The sequence below is a fragment of the Callorhinus ursinus genome, unplaced genomic scaffold, assembly GCF_003265705.2.
Source record: "Callorhinus ursinus isolate GAN/ISIS: 27379988/994484 unplaced genomic scaffold, GSC_fseal_2.0 scaffold2, whole genome shotgun sequence".
Taxonomy (NCBI): domain Eukaryota; kingdom Metazoa; phylum Chordata; class Mammalia; order Carnivora; family Otariidae; genus Callorhinus; species Callorhinus ursinus.
The window spans coordinates 70,659,103-70,677,719 of record NW_027397064.1 but is presented as its reverse complement, the minus strand read 5'-3'; the positions used below and the strand labels follow the sequence as shown (position 1 = coordinate 70,677,719).

Genomic DNA, 18,617 nt, shown 5'->3' with positions numbered 1-18,617 from the left:
TGGATTCTCCTCCACGTCCAATCTTTGAAGCTTAAATGAATTCAAGCAAGACTCCACTAGAACCTTACGAATCTTTCTAAGAACTGCCTATGATGATTCCATGGCAAGCACCAAGATCTATCAAAACTCAACCAGACAACTAAGCATTCATTCACACATTCACAGTAATAGCAGATTTCATACTTTCTTTTTCTTCTCTGCTCTTTGTAACAATTCTTTCTCCTTCCATAGTTTCTCTTTCTCCTTCTCCTTTTCTCTTCTCCTGGCAGAAATTTCCATTTCCAGTCTTGCTACCTCTTCCTGGTGGGCTCGCCATTGAAGAACCTGAAATAAATGGAAATTCATTCCAATAACTATACCCAGTCAAGTAATTTTATAGACCACAATAAGACTAGGTTCTATATCAAGCAGGTGCCAAAGTTTTTCCAAATACACATTAAAATTCTGTGTGCACATGAGTGTGTGACATGTGCGTGATGTGTAATGTAAGGTGTGTGTGTGTGTGTGTGTGTGTTAGTGTTAAAAAGAGAAAGCAACTTTAAAATCATCTCATTCAGGGATTCTTCACTTAGATTCATGGACTGAGATCCTAGAGTCTGTGAACTGACTTCAAAGAATCTATGAATTCTCATAAATAGTATGTAAAAATTTCTCTGATTTTGCACAGGTGTGTTTTTCTGAAACAACTGTTCCAGTTTCTGGTCAACAGTTTTCAAAAATTCTCAAATGATCCTAAGATCCTAAAAAGTTTAAGAACCACTGATAGATTTCATCCTTCTTATTTTATAAGTGAGGAAAATGAGCCTGAATGAAGATGAAAAATAAAATTTAAGACATTTAAAAGAACTTTCTGGATACTGATCAGTATTATTGGTAGAAGCATAATTGGTACTGCACTTCTAAAGGACACTGGACAATATGTAAATAAATATGTAACACAATATAAAATATGCATAGCCTTTGACCCACAACTGTATTTTTGGGAAGTAATTCAAAGAAGACAATCAATTGGATAAGTGCGCAAAAATGTATCCATAGGAGTGTTCACTGTAGTGCTGCTTAAACAGAAAAGTTAGAAAGAGTCTAAATGTCTGGCAACAAGGTAGCTTAAATTAATTATGGTACGTTCATACAATGACTGCCATTGAAAAAGAATGGTCTATACCTATATTCATTGACATAAAAAATGTCCACAACATATTATTAGATGCAAAAAAGCAGGTGCAAAACTACATTAATAGTATGGTCTCCTTAACATAAAATATCATCTATGTATCTATACATAGAAAAAGGCTTAGAAGGAGTTTTACCAAAATAATAATACTGGTTATCTCTGAATAACATCATTTCATGAAATTAAAAAAATTTATTCTTTAAGCCTTTCTGTGCTGAGTGACATTTTTACAATAAATATGTGTTATCTTTGGAGGCAGCAAATCAATGAAACTAACAAAATAGAAACAAACATTTACATGTTCCACATACACTAAGAAAACTAAGAAAGCAGAAAGAAGGAAGGTGGAGAAGTGTGCAGAATTCTTTTCAGGAAAGGAAGGAACTAGCATTTCCAATTTAATACCTCATATCTTATGTTTGATATAAGCATGACTCATTATGGTAAACTAGCATTTCCAATTTAATACCTTGTATCTTACATGTTTGATATAAGCATGACTCATTATAGTAATACATAAAATGAGAATAGAATAAATAAAATGTCCTAAAATATAATGAATTAAAGTGACTAAATAGTTAAGCTCTTTTTGCACTTTCTTTTTTTTTCTGTATTTCAGTGTTTATTTATTTATTTATTATTTTTTAAAGGTTCTCCTTTTTTTTATTATGTATGTTAATCACCATACATTACATCATTAATTTTTGATGTAGTGTTCCATGATTCATTGTTTGTGTATGACACCCAGGGCTCCATTTAATACATGCCCTCTTTAATACCCATCACCAGGCTAACCCATCCCCCCACCCCCCTCCCCTCTAGAACTCTCAGTTTGTTTCTCAGAGTCCCTAGTCTCTCACGGTTCATCTCCCCCTCCGAATTCCCTCCCTTCATTTTTCCCTTGCTACTTTCTTCTTCTTTTTTTTTTAACATATAATGTATTATTTGTTTCAGAGGTACAGGTCTGTGATTCATCAGTCTTATTAAAAGTTTGTTTTCTAAAAATATACTTTCTCCTAGTTATCAAAATAACTAAGGAGGGGCACCTGGGTGGCTTAGTTGGTTAAGTGCCCTACTCTTGATTTCAGCTCAGGTCATGGTCTCAGGGTTGAGAGATGCAGCCCTGAGTGGGGCTCCATGCTCAGCAGGGAGTCTGTTTTTCTCCCCCACCCCATGCCCCTCCCCCTACTCACATGTGCTCTCTCTCTCTCTCTCTCTCTCTCTCTCTAAAATAAATAAATCTTAAAAAAAAAAACCAAGGAAATTCAGACTCTTGGTTTTCAGACACACCTAGGTTTCCCCATGGGCTGCTTGTCTTGGCCACTATATTTACTTTCCTTTTTGGAAGCCCATTCCTAGAATAAGATCACATGCCTTCCATCCTGATCTCCTACTCCTAAACCATTCCTTCCTGTAAACCATCTTCCATCTGTAACATACTGTATTATAATCAAGTGTCCTGTCAAGTGTTGCTAGCGATGGTGGTACATCATGTTGACCCTGTTGACCATCTCTTTCTGATTAAAGCTCTTTCCTTCCTGGTGCACAACATTGTTCTCTCTGCTTCTCCACCAATGGATACTACTCTCTTCTTTTCCTGTTCTGTCCACACTCCACCCTCAACTCTACTGCTATCTTTTTTTTTTTTTGAGAAAGCTACAGAGTGTGGGGGGGGGAGGGGAAGAGGGAGAGAATCTCAAGCAGATTCCATGCTGAGCTTGGAGCTTGACGTGGGGCTCAATCTCATGACCCTGAGATCATGACCTGAGCTGAAATCATGAGTCCAACGCTTAACCGACTGAGTCACCCAGGTGCTTCTATTGCTATCCTTTTTCTATGAACTCAGCCTCTCTATGCTTGTTATGTCTGTCTCCTATGAGTTAACTTATCACTTCTGTGTGCATGACTAAAATGTACAATATCAGCTTTGTCTTTTTGTCTGCAATTCTATCCTATCAGATGCTTAAGGTCTTTACTATTTGTATGTGTACACAAAATACAATATTTTCAAAATTAAACTCAACATTTTTAACTTTGCCACAGCTTCACAAGCCCTGTGCACCTGCCTCTTTTTTCAAACATCCTGGTTCATTCTGTGGAACCACAAGTATCTCTGTAGTTTGCATTTTTATTACTGCATGCACCTATCAAAACGACTAATTCTTTACACTTTACATCTGACTTGGGCAATCTTATATTTCTTAAGATCAGATGAGTTTTACTTATGACAAATCAATTTCTAAAGTACTGCATTTCCCTAGGCCACTTCGCTGTAGTTTCCTAGTTCACCCAAAGTCTATCTGCTAAATGTATTGAGAAAAATGCCAGAGTTCATGGGGTGATGCCAATTTATTCCAATAGGACCTAAGTAACTTAGTTTTCTTACTCACAATCAATGCCCCCATTTTAACTTAACTAACATATAATCTCTACATAGATTTTTTTTCATGTGCCTTTCTGTATGTGGCCATTCTTGTTCTTAGCCTCATGGTTTGGTCCAAACTGTTCTCCCACCTGCAACACTCTCCATTTCCCCCTATTTCATAGAAGGCTCTTTGGACCAGTATATGTCCCACTTCTTTCATGAAACATTCTTCAATCCATGATCATTTCTCTTTTCTTATTTCACTTACCATACCATAGTTATTCTCTAATCATTTTGAGCATAATGTTTAATTTTTATTTACAGGAGGGTCCATCATATGTATTCTGTCTTCCTCTTACACCATCTAGCAGAGTACCAGCACATCATAGATGCCCCTTCTATTTAATTTAATTTAGCAAAACAAACCTTTTTAAATAAAACCTAATAAATAAAGAAATAAAAGTATTAGAGTATACCATTTTGTAACATCTAATGAAATAATAAGTCCTTGTTTATGATCATCAATGGCTACTAAACACTTCATGTTAATAGCAGATGGGAAACTTTATAATGCAAGAATCAGGCTGGCAACAACTGAACACACTGAACAATGTTAACATCACAGAGAAACAAGCAGACATTTTGGCCTCCTGATGGAAATATACAGCATTCCTATGAAGTATTCTTGCCAAAAAATAAAAATGATATCATTAAATCTCTAGACCTATCTATCAGGTTACAGGAAATTCAGCTAATGGAGAAATATATTAAACAACTGCATGGGGATGCAATCAACAAAACTGAAATTTGAAAAACTTTAAAGGACTTTAACAAATTACAAGAAAAAGAAGGAGAACTATGGATAAAGAGATATAAGAAACATATTAATCAAATGCAATATGTAGATTATATTTGGTTTTGATTTGAATAAACTAAATGTAAAAATTATAAAACAAAAATATTTTGATATTGATTAGTTAGTTGATACTATTAAGGAAATATGGTTGAAGTTTTTAGATATGATTATAATATAGTTATGCTTTTTAATTTTTATTTATTATTTTTTAAAAGATTTATCCATTTATTTTAGAGAGAGAAAGAGAGGGGAGAGTGGCAAAGGGAGACGGAGAAGAAAAGAAGAAGACTCATCGCTGAGCGAAGAGTCTGATGGGGGCCCAACTCCATGACCCCGAGATCATGACCTGAGCTGAAATCAAGTCAGACACTCAACTGACTGAGCCACCCAAGCACCCCTTGTTATTCTTTTTAAAAGAGTCTTTTTAATTTTAGAGATATATACTGAAATACTAACAGGTCAAATGGTATGATGTCTGGGGATTTGCTCACTCTTACCCAATGGTCATGGATAACAGTACAGATGAGACAAATTTGACTAACGAGTTGATAATTGTTGACACTGAGTGATAATAGATTGTATGTGTTTAAATTTTTCCACACTAAAAATTCTGTAAAAATAAATAAACCATAAAATATAATGTACGTCCAAAGAATTTTATATAATAAAATACTATAGTCTCAAGGTTCTCAGATAGTAGAAATGGAGATTTGAGGCACATTGAACTAATGAAAAGTAGCATACATTTAGCCTTTCTGAGTACTAAGACAAGTTTTATAAGTTTCAATAGAAAGAAGTTGGGGTTTTACTGCTAGAACTCATACAGGAATTCAGTCAAGTGGCAGGATATAAAATCAATGCACAGAAATCAGTGGCATTCCTATACACCAACAAGAAGACAGAAGAGAGACAAATCAAGGAGTTGATCCCATTTAAAATTGCACCCAAAACCATAAGATACCTAGGAATAAATCTAACCAAAGAGACAAAGGATCTGTACTCAGAAAACTATAAAATACTCATGAAAGAAACTGAGGAAGACACAAAGAAAAGGAAAAATGTTCCATGCTCATGGATTGGAAGAACAAACATTGTGAAGATGTCAATGTTACCTAGAGCAGTCTACACATTCAAAGCAATCCCCATCAAAATACCATCCACTTTTTTCAAAGAAATGGAACAAATAATCCTAAAATTTGTATGGAACCAGAAGAGACCCCGAATAGCCAGAGGAATGTTGAAAAAGAAAAGCAAAGCTGGCGGCATCACAATTCCGGACTTCCAGCTCTATTACAAAGCTGTCATCATCAAGACAGTACGGTACTGGCACAAAAACAGACACATAGATCAATGGAACAGAATAGAGAGCCCAGAAATGGACCCTCAACTCTATGGTCAACTAATCTTTGACAAAGCAAGAACGAATGTCCAATGGAAAAAAGATAGTCTCTTCAACAAATGGTGTTGGGAAAATTGGACAGCCACATGCAGAAGAATGAAACTGGACCATTTCCTTACACCACACACAAAAATAGACTCCAAATGGTTGAAAGACCTAAACGTGAGACAGGAGTCCATCAAAATCCTAAAGGAGAACACAGGCAGCAACCTCTTCGATCTCAGCCACAGCAACTTCTTCTTAGAAACATCGCCAAAGGCAAGGGAAGCCAGGGCAAAAATGAACTATTGGGATTTCATCAAGATAAAAAGCTTTTGCACAGCAAAAGAAACAGTCCACAAAACCAAAAGACAACCAACAGAATGGGAGAAGATATTTGCAAATGACATATCAGATAAAGGGCTAGTATCCAAAATCTATAAAGAACTTATCAAACTCAACACCCAAAGAACAAATAATCCAATCAAGAAACGGGCAGAAGACATGAACAGACATTTTTCCAAAGAAGACATCCAAATGGCCAACAGACACATGAAAAAGTGCTCAACATCGCTCGGCATCAGGGAAATCCAAATCAAAACCTCCATGAGATACCACCTCACACCAGTCAGAATGGCTAAAATTAACAAGTCAGGAAATGACAGATGTTGGCGGGGATGTGGAGAAAGGGGAACCCTCCTACACTGTTGGTGGGAATGCAAGTTGGTGCAACCACCCTGGAAAACAGTATGAAGGTTCCTCAAACAGTTGAAAATAGAGCTACCATACGATCCAGCAATTGCACTACTGGGTATTTACCACAAAGATACAAATGTAGGGATCCGAAGGGGTACGGGCACCCCAATGTTTATAGCAGCGATGTCCACAATAGCCAAACTGTGGAAAGAGCCAAGATGTCCATCGACAGATGAATAGATAAAGAAGATGTGGTATATATACACAATGGAATATTATGCAGCCATCAAAAGGAATGAGATCTTGCCATTTGCAACGACATGGATGGAACTGGAGGGTGTTATGCTGAGTGAAATAAGTCAATCAGAGAAAGACATGTATCATATGACCTCACTGATATGAAGAATTCTTAATCTCAGGAAACTAACTGAAGAGTTGCTGGAGTGGTGGGGGGGTGGGAGGGATTGGGTGGCTGGGTGACAGACATTGGGGAGGGTATGTGCTATGGTGAGTGCTGTGAATTGTGCAAGACTGTTGAATCACAGATCTGTACCTCTGAAACAAATAATGTAATATATGTTAAGAAAAAAAAAAGAAGAAGAAGAAGATAGTAGGAGGGGAAGAATGAAGGGGGGGAAATCGGAGGGGGAGATGAACCATGACAGATGATAGACTCTGAAAAACAAACTGAGGGTTCTAGAGGGGAGGGGGGTGGGGGATGGGTTAGCCTGGTGATGGGTATTAAAGAGGGCACATTCTGCGTGGAGCACTGGGTGTTATGCACAAACAATGAATCATGGAACACTACATCCAAAACTAATGATGTAATGTATGGTGATTAACATAACAATAAAAAAATTTAAAGAAAGAAGTTTGGGTTTTAGAACTACTCCTCTCACCTTTTGATTTAAGACTAACTTACGGGAATTATTTTTTTTCTTTAAATTTTTTTATTGTTATGTTAATCACCATATATTACATCATTAGTTTGTGATGTAGTGTTCGGGAATTATTGAATAACCATTACATACGTGATGTCATAGGATTTAAAGAAGGCAACGCATAAGCAAATATCTATAATTGGAGAAGAGTTCTGTTTCCAAAGGCTAGTATAGCAAAAAATAATAATAACAATAATCAGACTAATGAAACTGAGGCAATGCATTTTATCCACCAATTTAGCCAATTTACCCCTCCCTGTATTTGCAAGTCTAAATGATATTTCTCCTGTTCCCCAGAGAAGAAAAGATTATGGTAGTTTTTTATTTTTTAAGTTTTTTTAGCTGGTTAAGTTTATATTAAATCCACATAAGTAAAAACTGTCATGAGAAGCTATGGTAGGTTTTTAAATGGGACTAACAAACTGAAGAATCATGAAACAAATGGAAGTTCAGCAATCAAAAGCCAATAGGTTAAGATGCCAAGCAACACACGTATATACAAAATTCTGGGGAAAGGACTCTCGAGCAAGTCAGCATCAATCTTTAGAAACTAAATTGCCCCACTTAATATTGGAATCACGAGAATGGTCATGGACCCTTAGAAGTTTGCTTGAAATCAATAACTCACAATATCATCTGTAATTATAACCATACTCAAAAAAACGGTAAAGATTCAAGGAAAGAAGTTTGTTGAAGGTAGCATTATATCCTAAGTTAGCTAGAGTTGTGAGATCTTGACAAGAAACACTCTCTGCAGTAACTGGTTTCCAGGCAGTAAGGTAAACAGTTTTTCAGAATGCACAATGGACACAGTGAAGAATCTGGCAGGAAACGGGTGCCATTGAAAAAAAAATCCTTATCCAGTGGATCACCAGAGGCAGTCAAGGGATTTGGATGGCTCCCATGTGGAGAGAATGACAACCAATTATGGTATTTTTGAGACTCCCAAGTGTAAGAAAGTTGGCAGGTGGACAAAGGAGTCAATATTATCACAATGGGCTAAAATTTAGAAGACTCTTGAGCGAACAGTGAGCAAAAGGAAGAATAGCCCAGAAGAACATTTTAGTGGTTTTATTTTAAAGGGTTTGTTAATTATATAGCTTTAAGCAGAGCATGTGAGCATAACTGTGCAACAATAATAACCACAAAAGAACATTATCACGGTGGCAGTCAGACCACGAAAGAACATTACCACGGTGGCAGTCAGGAGCATGTTAGAAGGAGAGCGCTATTTAGATTATTAACTACAGGACATTTTTCCAGGTCTTTAGTTAATACTTAATATTCCTGCCAAAGGTACAGTCTGAATGAAACCCTAACCCAACAAAGAACAAATGGAGTTTAAAATATGTTCATCTACTGCAAATAATTAAGGTTTTAAAATGAAAATGGTTAGTAGCATTACATGTATTCCTTGCCCTTAATGTAGAAGTAAAATGGTTCAAATGAATTTAATAAATACACATATTCTCAGAGTAAATAAAGTACTAGAAAAACAAAAAAGCCCATCAAAACTTCAAATATAATAATGGAAATTAACATCAAGGTAACAATATTAACACAATTTTACAACAAAGTCGAAAGCCTTAAAAAATTCTGTAAGTGGCAATGTGGTATAAAGGAGACGAATATTGAACTGTTGGTCAGAACACCTGCTTTTTTGTCTTATCTCTGCCACTAACCAATAATATTGTTACTTTGAGCAAATGGTTAACCCAGTTTTCTTGTATGTGAAAGGGGAGGACTGGATCAGATGACTTCTATGATTTCTTTAAGTTATATTATCCTGATTCTATTTTATATTTTCCTTATATGGAGAGATCGCAATATATGACATGTTCTACAATTTTCATCTGCAAGCAAAACGAATTGCAATGAGAAACATCAGTATTTTACAGGCCTGTTAAATAATAATAGACAATTAAATATTAATATGGAATTCTATCATTCTATCATTCATATTTATGGAAACATTGGGTCATGTGTGTTGTCTTATACAGGAAAAGTTCTGTCTGACCACTACCTATAACTGGCAACAATAAAATATTAAAAACTGCCATTTATGAGGGCTTATTGTGTGCCAGCCCATGCTTTATAAAGGCATTTAACTCATGGTATGATGTAATCTTTGAAACAAGCAAGTTATCTTTTTCACACTTCATCTGGCTAACTTCTATTTACCCTTATTCACATCTAAGCTTAGAGATCATTTGCTCCAGGAAGTTTTCCCTAACTCACCATGTCCATGCCCCTAGCACATTGTCCCTCTCTTCTATTACAACATGCCTTAAACCATTTACCTATAATTCCCACTTGGCTACAAACTTCTTAAGGGCAGGGACCAAATTTGTCTTATCCATAACCTGTCTACAGAGCTTACCATGTCATCTTATACTTAAAAAGCGTTCCAGAAATACTTGGGATATGCACAGATAAGGCTCTGAGGCTATGCTTGGCAGTTAGATTGACATTTCCCCTTCCCCACACTGGACTGGTCTTTAGAAAGAAAAGGTAAGTCCATCCCCACCCCACCCCCACCCACCACACATGCTACCATTTTCTGACTCCCCCACAGGGGACTTTCAATTCTTGATTTCCCCAGTCCTAGTTGTTTCCATGCCTCCTAGGCTCCATCTCTGCTTGCCTGACAGAGAAAACATCCAGAAAACCCTGTCAGGATTTTCAACAACTAATTCATGTTTCTAGCAATATTAGAGGACATGTGCACAAAAGCGGCAAGCTCTCTGTCTTCTCCTACAATATTCCTATAAGTTTCTAGATTCAGTTCAGCTGAGTAAACTTCAAATTTTCATTTTATTAAATCTTAAACAGTCTGATAGTTCTATTAAATTCTTTCCAATTGTCCCACTATTTTTCAATATTACATAAGCTTTTTAATCTCATGTGTTCCATTTGTGTTTAAACTTCACTCATGACATATAGTACCTGTGATTTTGCATATGTTATTAAAGCTTTCTATTCTCTCCTTGGCATTTTTACTTAGCAGAAAGACTTGTTTTTTTTCTTCTGGTTTCACAACTGTCCCTTGGTTTCTTGGGTTACTTCATAGGTGCATTTTTTATCACCTCACTTTGATAACCACTTTCCATTTTCTGTGGTTTGTTTTATTAGTCTTTCTCAGAATCTCAAAGATTATTCACTATTATCTTGACTGTTTCATGTCCTTTACTTTTCAAATAAAGTCTTGCAAAGTTTCATTTAATTTGGTCCTACAGGGTCTTAACTTTAGTGTAAAACAAAACTTGTGGAGAAAGAAAAAAACTAAATGTCAATAAGCAGAAAACTATCAACAGATATTTTTTCATAAAGGATGAAATCTAGAAACCTATCAGTCAGTTTTATGTATGAAGCTGACAAAGCCAAATTGTATAATACTGTCAGAAAATGGAGCTAACAGGAAATCACTTGCCTGCTGGCTATGAGATCCAGGGAAATCACTTCCTATTTCTGGGCCTCAAATTCTCACTGAAAAAATGAAGACGACTAGTTCACTTTTATAAACGAGGGCCACAACTCATTAATAGATAGTGAAATTGATTTTGTGGAAGGGAACTAGTGTTTTCTTACAAAAGAAAGCAGAACAGAAAATATCAGAGGGTATCTCATGTCATTATAGTAATGCTGTTTCAAGAAATTTTTGTTTCCATTTGTGTGTGTGTGTGTGTGTGTGCGTGTGTGTCTGTGTGTCTGTGTGTCTGTGTGTCTATGATGTAAAATACATTTTTCATTGTAGGCCATGGTCAAAGAAGCTTGAAAAATACAGTAGGAAGTTCTCTATAATCCCTTCCAATGCTAAAATTCTATGACTCTGTAATATAAAGACCAAAGCTATTATGTTGCCATCATTAAGCCACAGTCCTTATGCCTTCTGCCATCAACCCAGAAGCATAATATAGATGAGAGAACCCAGGTTTTGAAATCATAAACCAGAGCTTGAGTCCTACCTCTGTAACTTATTAATGGTATTCTCTGTGATACATTGCTTAACCACCTAGAACTACAGACTAACATAAAATGGGATAACAGTGATGCATGCCTTATAGGATTTCTGTGTAAACACCATCAATTTGTACAAGCCAGAAACTCAAGAATTATTCTGCTTGTCCCTGACATTCCATTTATAATCAATTGCTAAGTCCTGCTGACTGTACCTATGACTATCTCTTAGAGCCCATTCACTCCTCTCCATCTTCACAGCCCCCATCCTAATGCTATGAGGAGGCATCTGGCATCCACTCTTATTTCATTCCACACCCACATCCCCATCTCTGCCTACACTTTCAATGGTTTCCACTGCTTCCAACTATGGACCATAAGGCTTCCAGGGTTTGGCCCTGCCTATGTCTGCAGCCCCAACTTATAACCCCATACCACTCACAGACTTACCCTCTGTGCTCCAGGTGTACTTGGCCATTTTACAAATCCCTGAATAGGCCACATTTCTTCCAGCTACGTAGATATTATACATGCTATTTCCTTTGCTTGGAATGTTCTTCCCTTCCTCCTTGCCTCCCCCACACCTTTTCCTAATCAATACTTACTCGGTTCCAAATTTCACCTCCAATGCTGTCAGTGAAGACTTATCCACCTGCCCTACATGAGGTAAAGACCCCCAGTTGCATGCTCCCATAACAATCTACTTTGCCTTCAAGATACTTCTCATAGTTTAAAATGAGATATTCAGTCTTGTGATTACATGAACAGTGTCTGCTTCCCCACCAGACTGTGATATCCGCAAGGATAGGGATCATATCTGAATGGCTCATCATTACATCCTAAGTGCCTTACACACCACCTGACACCTAATAGATGCTCAATAAATAAGTTTGAATGGATGAATAAATGAGATAAGAAAGTATAAGTGCTACACAAATGTTAACTATATTCTTGGATTGCTGTAACTGCTTTCCGGTTGACTTTCCTGACTTCAGTGTCACTTTGATTCAACCCATTCTGTATACATTTGTCTATTGGATTATTTCTTACATATGTTTTGCTCCCTTGCTCAAGATTCTAATAGTTGGGGCTTTGCAATGTCATTCAAGTGGTTTTTATAACTATTTATTTGGACACCACCTTATTCAAAAGGAGGATTCAATTTTTAAAGGCATATTTGGACTTGAACCCATACATATGAGCTTATTTCCTATTACTCGCTAGAGCATACAGGCCAGACCTTCCTCTTCCTCCTTTGCCTTTTTCTCTTCTCCCTGCTCCTACACACTCATGCTTATCTCTGTCCCAGGCCTTTGCCTAGAAAGCCTTCACTCCTGTTCACCTGTCCTTCAGGGTCATTCAGGGCCTCTTCCTAATGATTTCATCCAACATTTGCTATCCCATCTCTGGTCTGTCTTCATGAATAGTGTCCAAAATAGACACTATCCAATCACTCTCAAGCCTGTCTTGATTTATTTTCATTTCACTTATCACTATATAAAAGTATATTATGCTAAGAGTTTTCATCACAGGGAGTAATTTTTTCCTTTCTTTTTTTTCTTTTAGATACACTGTAGATCATGAGATGATGGATATTGATTAAACCTATTATGGTTATCATTTCACAATATATGTAAATCAAATCATCATGCTGTATGCCTTAAAGTTACATAGTTATATACTAATTATTTCTCAATAAAACTGAAAAAATAATGTTATTAATCAATTGACTTATTTTCTTGTCTGTGTTTCTCACTAAACTTTAAGCTCCATGGTAACAAGGACTTGGCTTTATTTACTGCTCTAACCCCACTCCTGGAACAGCCTCACCCAAAGTAGGTTCTCTCTGAATATTTCTTGGGAAGATGAGTGAGTGTCCAAAACTCAGATTATAAACTGTGTACTTGCTTAGGTGGTAAACCTCACAAAAGCAAAGGCAAAAAAAAAAAAAAAAAGAAAAGGCAAAGATAAACAAGTGGGAGTACGTCAAACTGAAAAGTTTCTGCACAGCAAAGGAAACCATCAACAAAACAAAAAGGCAATCTACCAAATGGGAAAAAATATTTGTAAATTATGTATCTGATAAGAGGTTAATATCCAAAATATATAAAGAACTCATACAACTCAATAGAAAAAAAAACAATTAAAAAATGGGCAGAGGATCTGAACAGACATTTTTCCAAAAAGACCTACAAATGGCAAACAGGTACATGAAAAAATGCTCAACATCGCTAATCATCAGGGAAATGCAAATCAAAACCACAATGAGATCTCGCTCATACCTGTTAAAATGGCTATCATCAAAAAGACAAGAAATAACAAGTGTTGGCAAGGATATAGAGAAAAGGGGAATCCTTGTGTACTATTGATGGGAATGTAAATTGGTGCAGCCAATATGAAAACAGTATAAAATGTTAAAAATAAAAATACCATATGATCCAGCAATTCCATTTCTGGGTATTTATTTGACAGAAATGAAATCACTATTTTGAAAATAGTGGATCTGCAGCCATGTTCATTGTAGCATTATTTACAATAGCCAAGAGTTGGGAAAAATCTAATTGTCCATCAGTGGATGAATGGATAAAGAAAATGTGTCTCATACACATATATGTATATAATATATATACTATTCATCCTTAAAAAAAGAAGAGAAGACCTTGAGGGCATTATGCTAAGTAAAATAAGTCAGAGAAAGACATAAACTGTATGGTCTCACTTATATATGGAATCTAAAACAAACAAAATGAACTCATAGATACAAAGAATAGATCAGTGGTTGCCAGAGGTGGAGAGGTTGAGGTAAAATAGATGAAGTGAATCAAAAGGTACAAAGTTCCCACAATAAGATAAGTAAGTCCTGGGTATGTAATAGGCAGAAGGGTGACTATGGTTGACAATAATGTATTGTATATTTGAAAGTTGCTGAGAGAGTAAATCTTAAAAGTTCTCACTACAGGAAAAAATAAATAATAATTATGTGTGGTGATGGATGTTAACTAAACTTATTGTGGTAATCATTTCATGCAATATATACATATTTCAAATCATTTTGTTGTACACCTAAAACTACTACAATGTTATATGTCAATTTATCTCATTTTTTAAAAAGAAAGAAAAGGTTTTGTTTATTAACCATTTCACAGGCATATCCCACTTTCCAACTAGATTATATACCTCTTATATTCTGAGATCAAGGTTTATGCAGTTTTTGTAATCCATAAAATCCACTACAATGCAAACTCATAGAAGGTACTCTATGAAATGTTATAAAGATATCTGTGATCTTTTTTCAAGATTTATTTATTTATTTATTTATTTATTTATTTATTTATTTATTTTAGAGAGAGTGGGAGAGAGCACTCACATGCATAAATGGGGGGAGGGGCAGAAGGAGAGAATTTTCAAGCAGACTCCCCACTGAGCGCAGAGGCTGACATAGCTCAATCCCAGGATCCATGAGATCATGACCTGAGCCAAAACCAAGAGTCAGATGCTTAACCCACTGAGCCACCCAGGTGCCCCAAAGATATCTGTGATCTTACAAACATACTATAAAAGGTTGAGACTACTCTCCTCTGAGCAGTAATTGTAATTTTGTATCAGAGATTTTCCATAAAGACACCAACCCCAGAATGACTTCACTTTTTATTTTGCAATTCTGACCTTTCTTACCTTGGGCTATGGTTAAAAATAAAATACAAATAAAATTTGTCTAACAAGGCATTTGCTTAATTAATGCAAGTGAAAGGGATTACTGAGAAGAGGAGTTACCTAGAATCCTTTCCTGCATTCAGGATGGTGTGATGTCTAGAGGGAGAAAGTGGAAGATGTGTAGTATATAACGTAAATAAGCATTAGTAAACTATTCTTAAATGCACCAGTTTACACTAGCATAGCCACATACCTCACAGCTCGGATATTTCCCTTAGAGTCATTATTTTAATGAACAGAACCTCAAAAGAAATGCTCATAGATCAGTGACCACTAAAACAGCTTTTTTTATGAGAATAAGATAATTTTGGAGCCGTGATATGGAGACCACTGCTGAGAACAAAAATTAAGGAAAATGATGATAGAATGTGATAAAAGTGATTACAGCTTATGGATTTTCTAACTCTTAGGACCCAAACAGGAAGCCTACAATAAGACCATTGTTTTCCCCCATCAGCTCAGTTCTTTTTAGATATAGCACAAAATCAACAACAAATAATTTACAGAACTTGGCAGTACTTTTAATCTCTTCACAAAAACTCATTATATCTTACCTATATGGGGGCCAAGAAGAGAAGTCAAGCAGAGATCACAAAAAGATTAACTGGGAAAAATTATAAAGGAAAGTGACTTCCATTATCATCAGCAGAACCCCCTTCACTTGGGATGTTATTTGGCAATAAATATCTCAAACTAGATATAGTGCATGTTGATATATGCATATTGCCTGAACGCCTTCCTGCAGAAAGTACAGTCAGAACATATCAGGGGAAAAAAGCCATATCTTCTTATGGGGGAAAAAAAGCAAAAGGAAAAAGGGGAGCTGAGGAAGACAAAAGTTAAAATAAAATTAAGGTGCCATTATATCTATGCACAGGGACCTGACCCAGATTATCCTCCAAAATGCTTATGGAAGTTACACACAATAATTCCTCAAGCATCCACAGGATGATAAATCCTGTCATCTTGAACTTTTTTCAAATAGATACTAAGGAAGAAACAGGATGCTATACTGATACTACAGTATGTTCATGGAAACGGGAAATCTTATTTCTTTCCATAAAGTCTTAGAAAACCTCTGAAATGAATGTTCTGAGCAGATAAACACTAGAACAATGTGCATTATTTTGAATTCATTTATTTTATGTTCAAGATTTAACCAGTTTTACTTCTAAATGACAACTCCACTGAAGCTCATTTATATATTCCTCTATCTTCCCCAAACTTCTAATTACTTATTCTGCATATGTTTCTCAGAGGAATAGCTATGACCCCTTACATAAAATTCTATACTACTCAGCCAAGGAGACAAGTCTGTCTTAATCCATAAAAACATATTAAATAGAACATATAAAGCATGATGGTGTGAATCTAATTGGCACTTAAGCTATGAGATTTAGAAATTTGAATTTGGTCTTTCAAGTCTACGTTCTATCGCAAGTTTCCTGCTTACAGATAATTGCTCCCAGCTAGATAAAAAAAAGATCCTATCTGTCACAACAGAGCTAATGCTACTGACTGATAATTCTGTACATCATTATTTGCAAACGTCTTGGGGATTTTCTAGATTTAAAACAAATTTGTCTTTTCACAGCAGTAAGATGAGTTATGGCAATCCAGGTTTCTCATATGTGTGATTCCTCTATATCATGCACATTCCATGAATCACATAGAAAGAAGCTCTAATCCTTGAATAATGTTATCATTAGCATTTAAACTAAGATATATTCTACGACATTAACAAGAAAATGTCTCTAACTTATAACTGAATAAAAGCATATTTTAAAGAGCTAGTAACATGTCAGAATTAATAATGCCAATTGTACATCTTCATTGGCTAGCTGGACCCACCTCCTGTATGTTCCCTCTGTTCCCAGGGTCTCCTTTGCTTCTTTCCTTTTGACTCAAGCCATTGGAACTCCAGTACCATGAATGTGCTCACAGCTCCAGATCCATATACACAACTGCCTGAAGGGTAACCCACAGACCTCTAAAAGTAATGCATTAAAAAAAAAAAAAAGAATCACTATTCTTCCCTCAGAACCTATATTCCCTATCTAGGTTGATGGCATCATAGATAATCCAGTTGTCTAAGCCAAGAGCCACTCCAGACTCCTTTTTCTCCCTACCCCTCACATCCTGTCACCAAATCCTCCTTAATATGTCTAGATTCTTTTATCTGATCTCCAGCACCAAAACTACCATGTTCAGTCAAACTTTCATCATCTTTTTCCTACATCATGAGAATTATTTCCTAACTGGGCTCCCCATTTTCAGATTTATCCCATGTCAATCCATCCTCCACATCATGTCTGACTAATCCTTTTATAATGAAAAATCTGATCATATTACTCCACTGCCTCAAGGCTTTCAATGGTTCCCTATTGTCTCTAGCAGAGGCACGCGCAAACATCTGCTGGGGCCAGGTGAGTATCAAGTTAGTAAAGCGGGCTGGGAATAAGATAACAGGTGGTGGCTGGGTCTGTACCCAGATGGATAGGAATATGCTCTACCTAAAGGCACCTAAGGGAGACAGTTGCTTTTGACTAGCTAGTTGTTGTCACATAGAAATGTAAGTCCTGGGTCACCAGATGTTCCAATTTTTCAAGAGAAGCTGGAAGCCTGGGTTTTTATGGACATTTTCCAATATTATAATGTTGAAAATACACCTACATTCTTAAAAACAAACATATGAAGACCTACTTTAATATTTAGGCCATCGTTTTCAACCTCTCATTTACTAGATAAAATTCAACTCTTAGCATGACATACCAGATACCTTGTTATCTGTCAAAGAATGTTCCTTTCTTCACCCTCCATGTTCCACTCATAACAAACTACATGCCATGCTCCTTTAGGCCCCCATGGCTTTGAAGGGCTTTTCTACTTCGGGAACACCCTGCTACCCCTACTCACCTCTTATTTTAATAGAAAGCTGTTATTTACTCTTCCAGACTCAGATCAAGCCTCTCTTCCTCTGTAAAGCCTTCCCAGATCCAGCCACAGTAAGACAGTTACTTTGTCCTTTGTGTCACCACCATTCTAAAACATACACTTATTACAGAATTGATCACAGTTTGAAATTATTTATTTTAAACTTGTCTCTCCTATCAGATAATGGAGCTCTTTTAAGGCAAGGACTTATTCAGCTTTTACATCTATTCACAGCCCACAGCCTGTTATTAAATATATAATACTACTGGAAAGAAATAAGACATAAGTGACTATGCCATTTTTGCCAGTTTATAATAAAGTATTAACAGTAGGAAAACAGATAAGACCTTCATTCATGTCTGAAGGAATTTAACTTTGCTTTCATATAAATAAAACAACTTTAGCTTTAATTGAAAAATGCTGACAATCTGTCTCTTCTCCCAGACTGGTCAGTCCTTCACTCATATGCAGTGGCTTCAGCCCTGTTTTCTGACTATAATTTTGCCTTTTCCAGAATGTTTTTTAAAAGGAATTACACAGTGGGGAGTGGGAGGGATGGGGTGGCTGGGTGATAGACATTGGGGAGGGTATGAGCTATGGTG

At 36.2% G+C, this 18,617-nt stretch overlaps 1 protein-coding gene across 4 annotated transcripts in view; it reads right to left on the bottom strand.

The window, feature by feature from the left end:
• Positions 1 to 18,617, bottom strand: part of CCDC148 (coiled-coil domain containing 148) — a 236,277-nt gene that overhangs the window by 88,143 nt on the left and 129,517 nt on the right. For all 4 annotated transcript variants that reach the window (XM_073883847.1, XM_025854665.2, XM_073883861.1 and 1 more), the window contains one exon: positions 184 to 324. In XM_073883847.1, the coding sequence (XP_073739948.1) occupies positions 184 to 324 (141 nt within the window). The remainder of the gene's footprint in view (positions 1 to 183; positions 325 to 18,617) is intronic.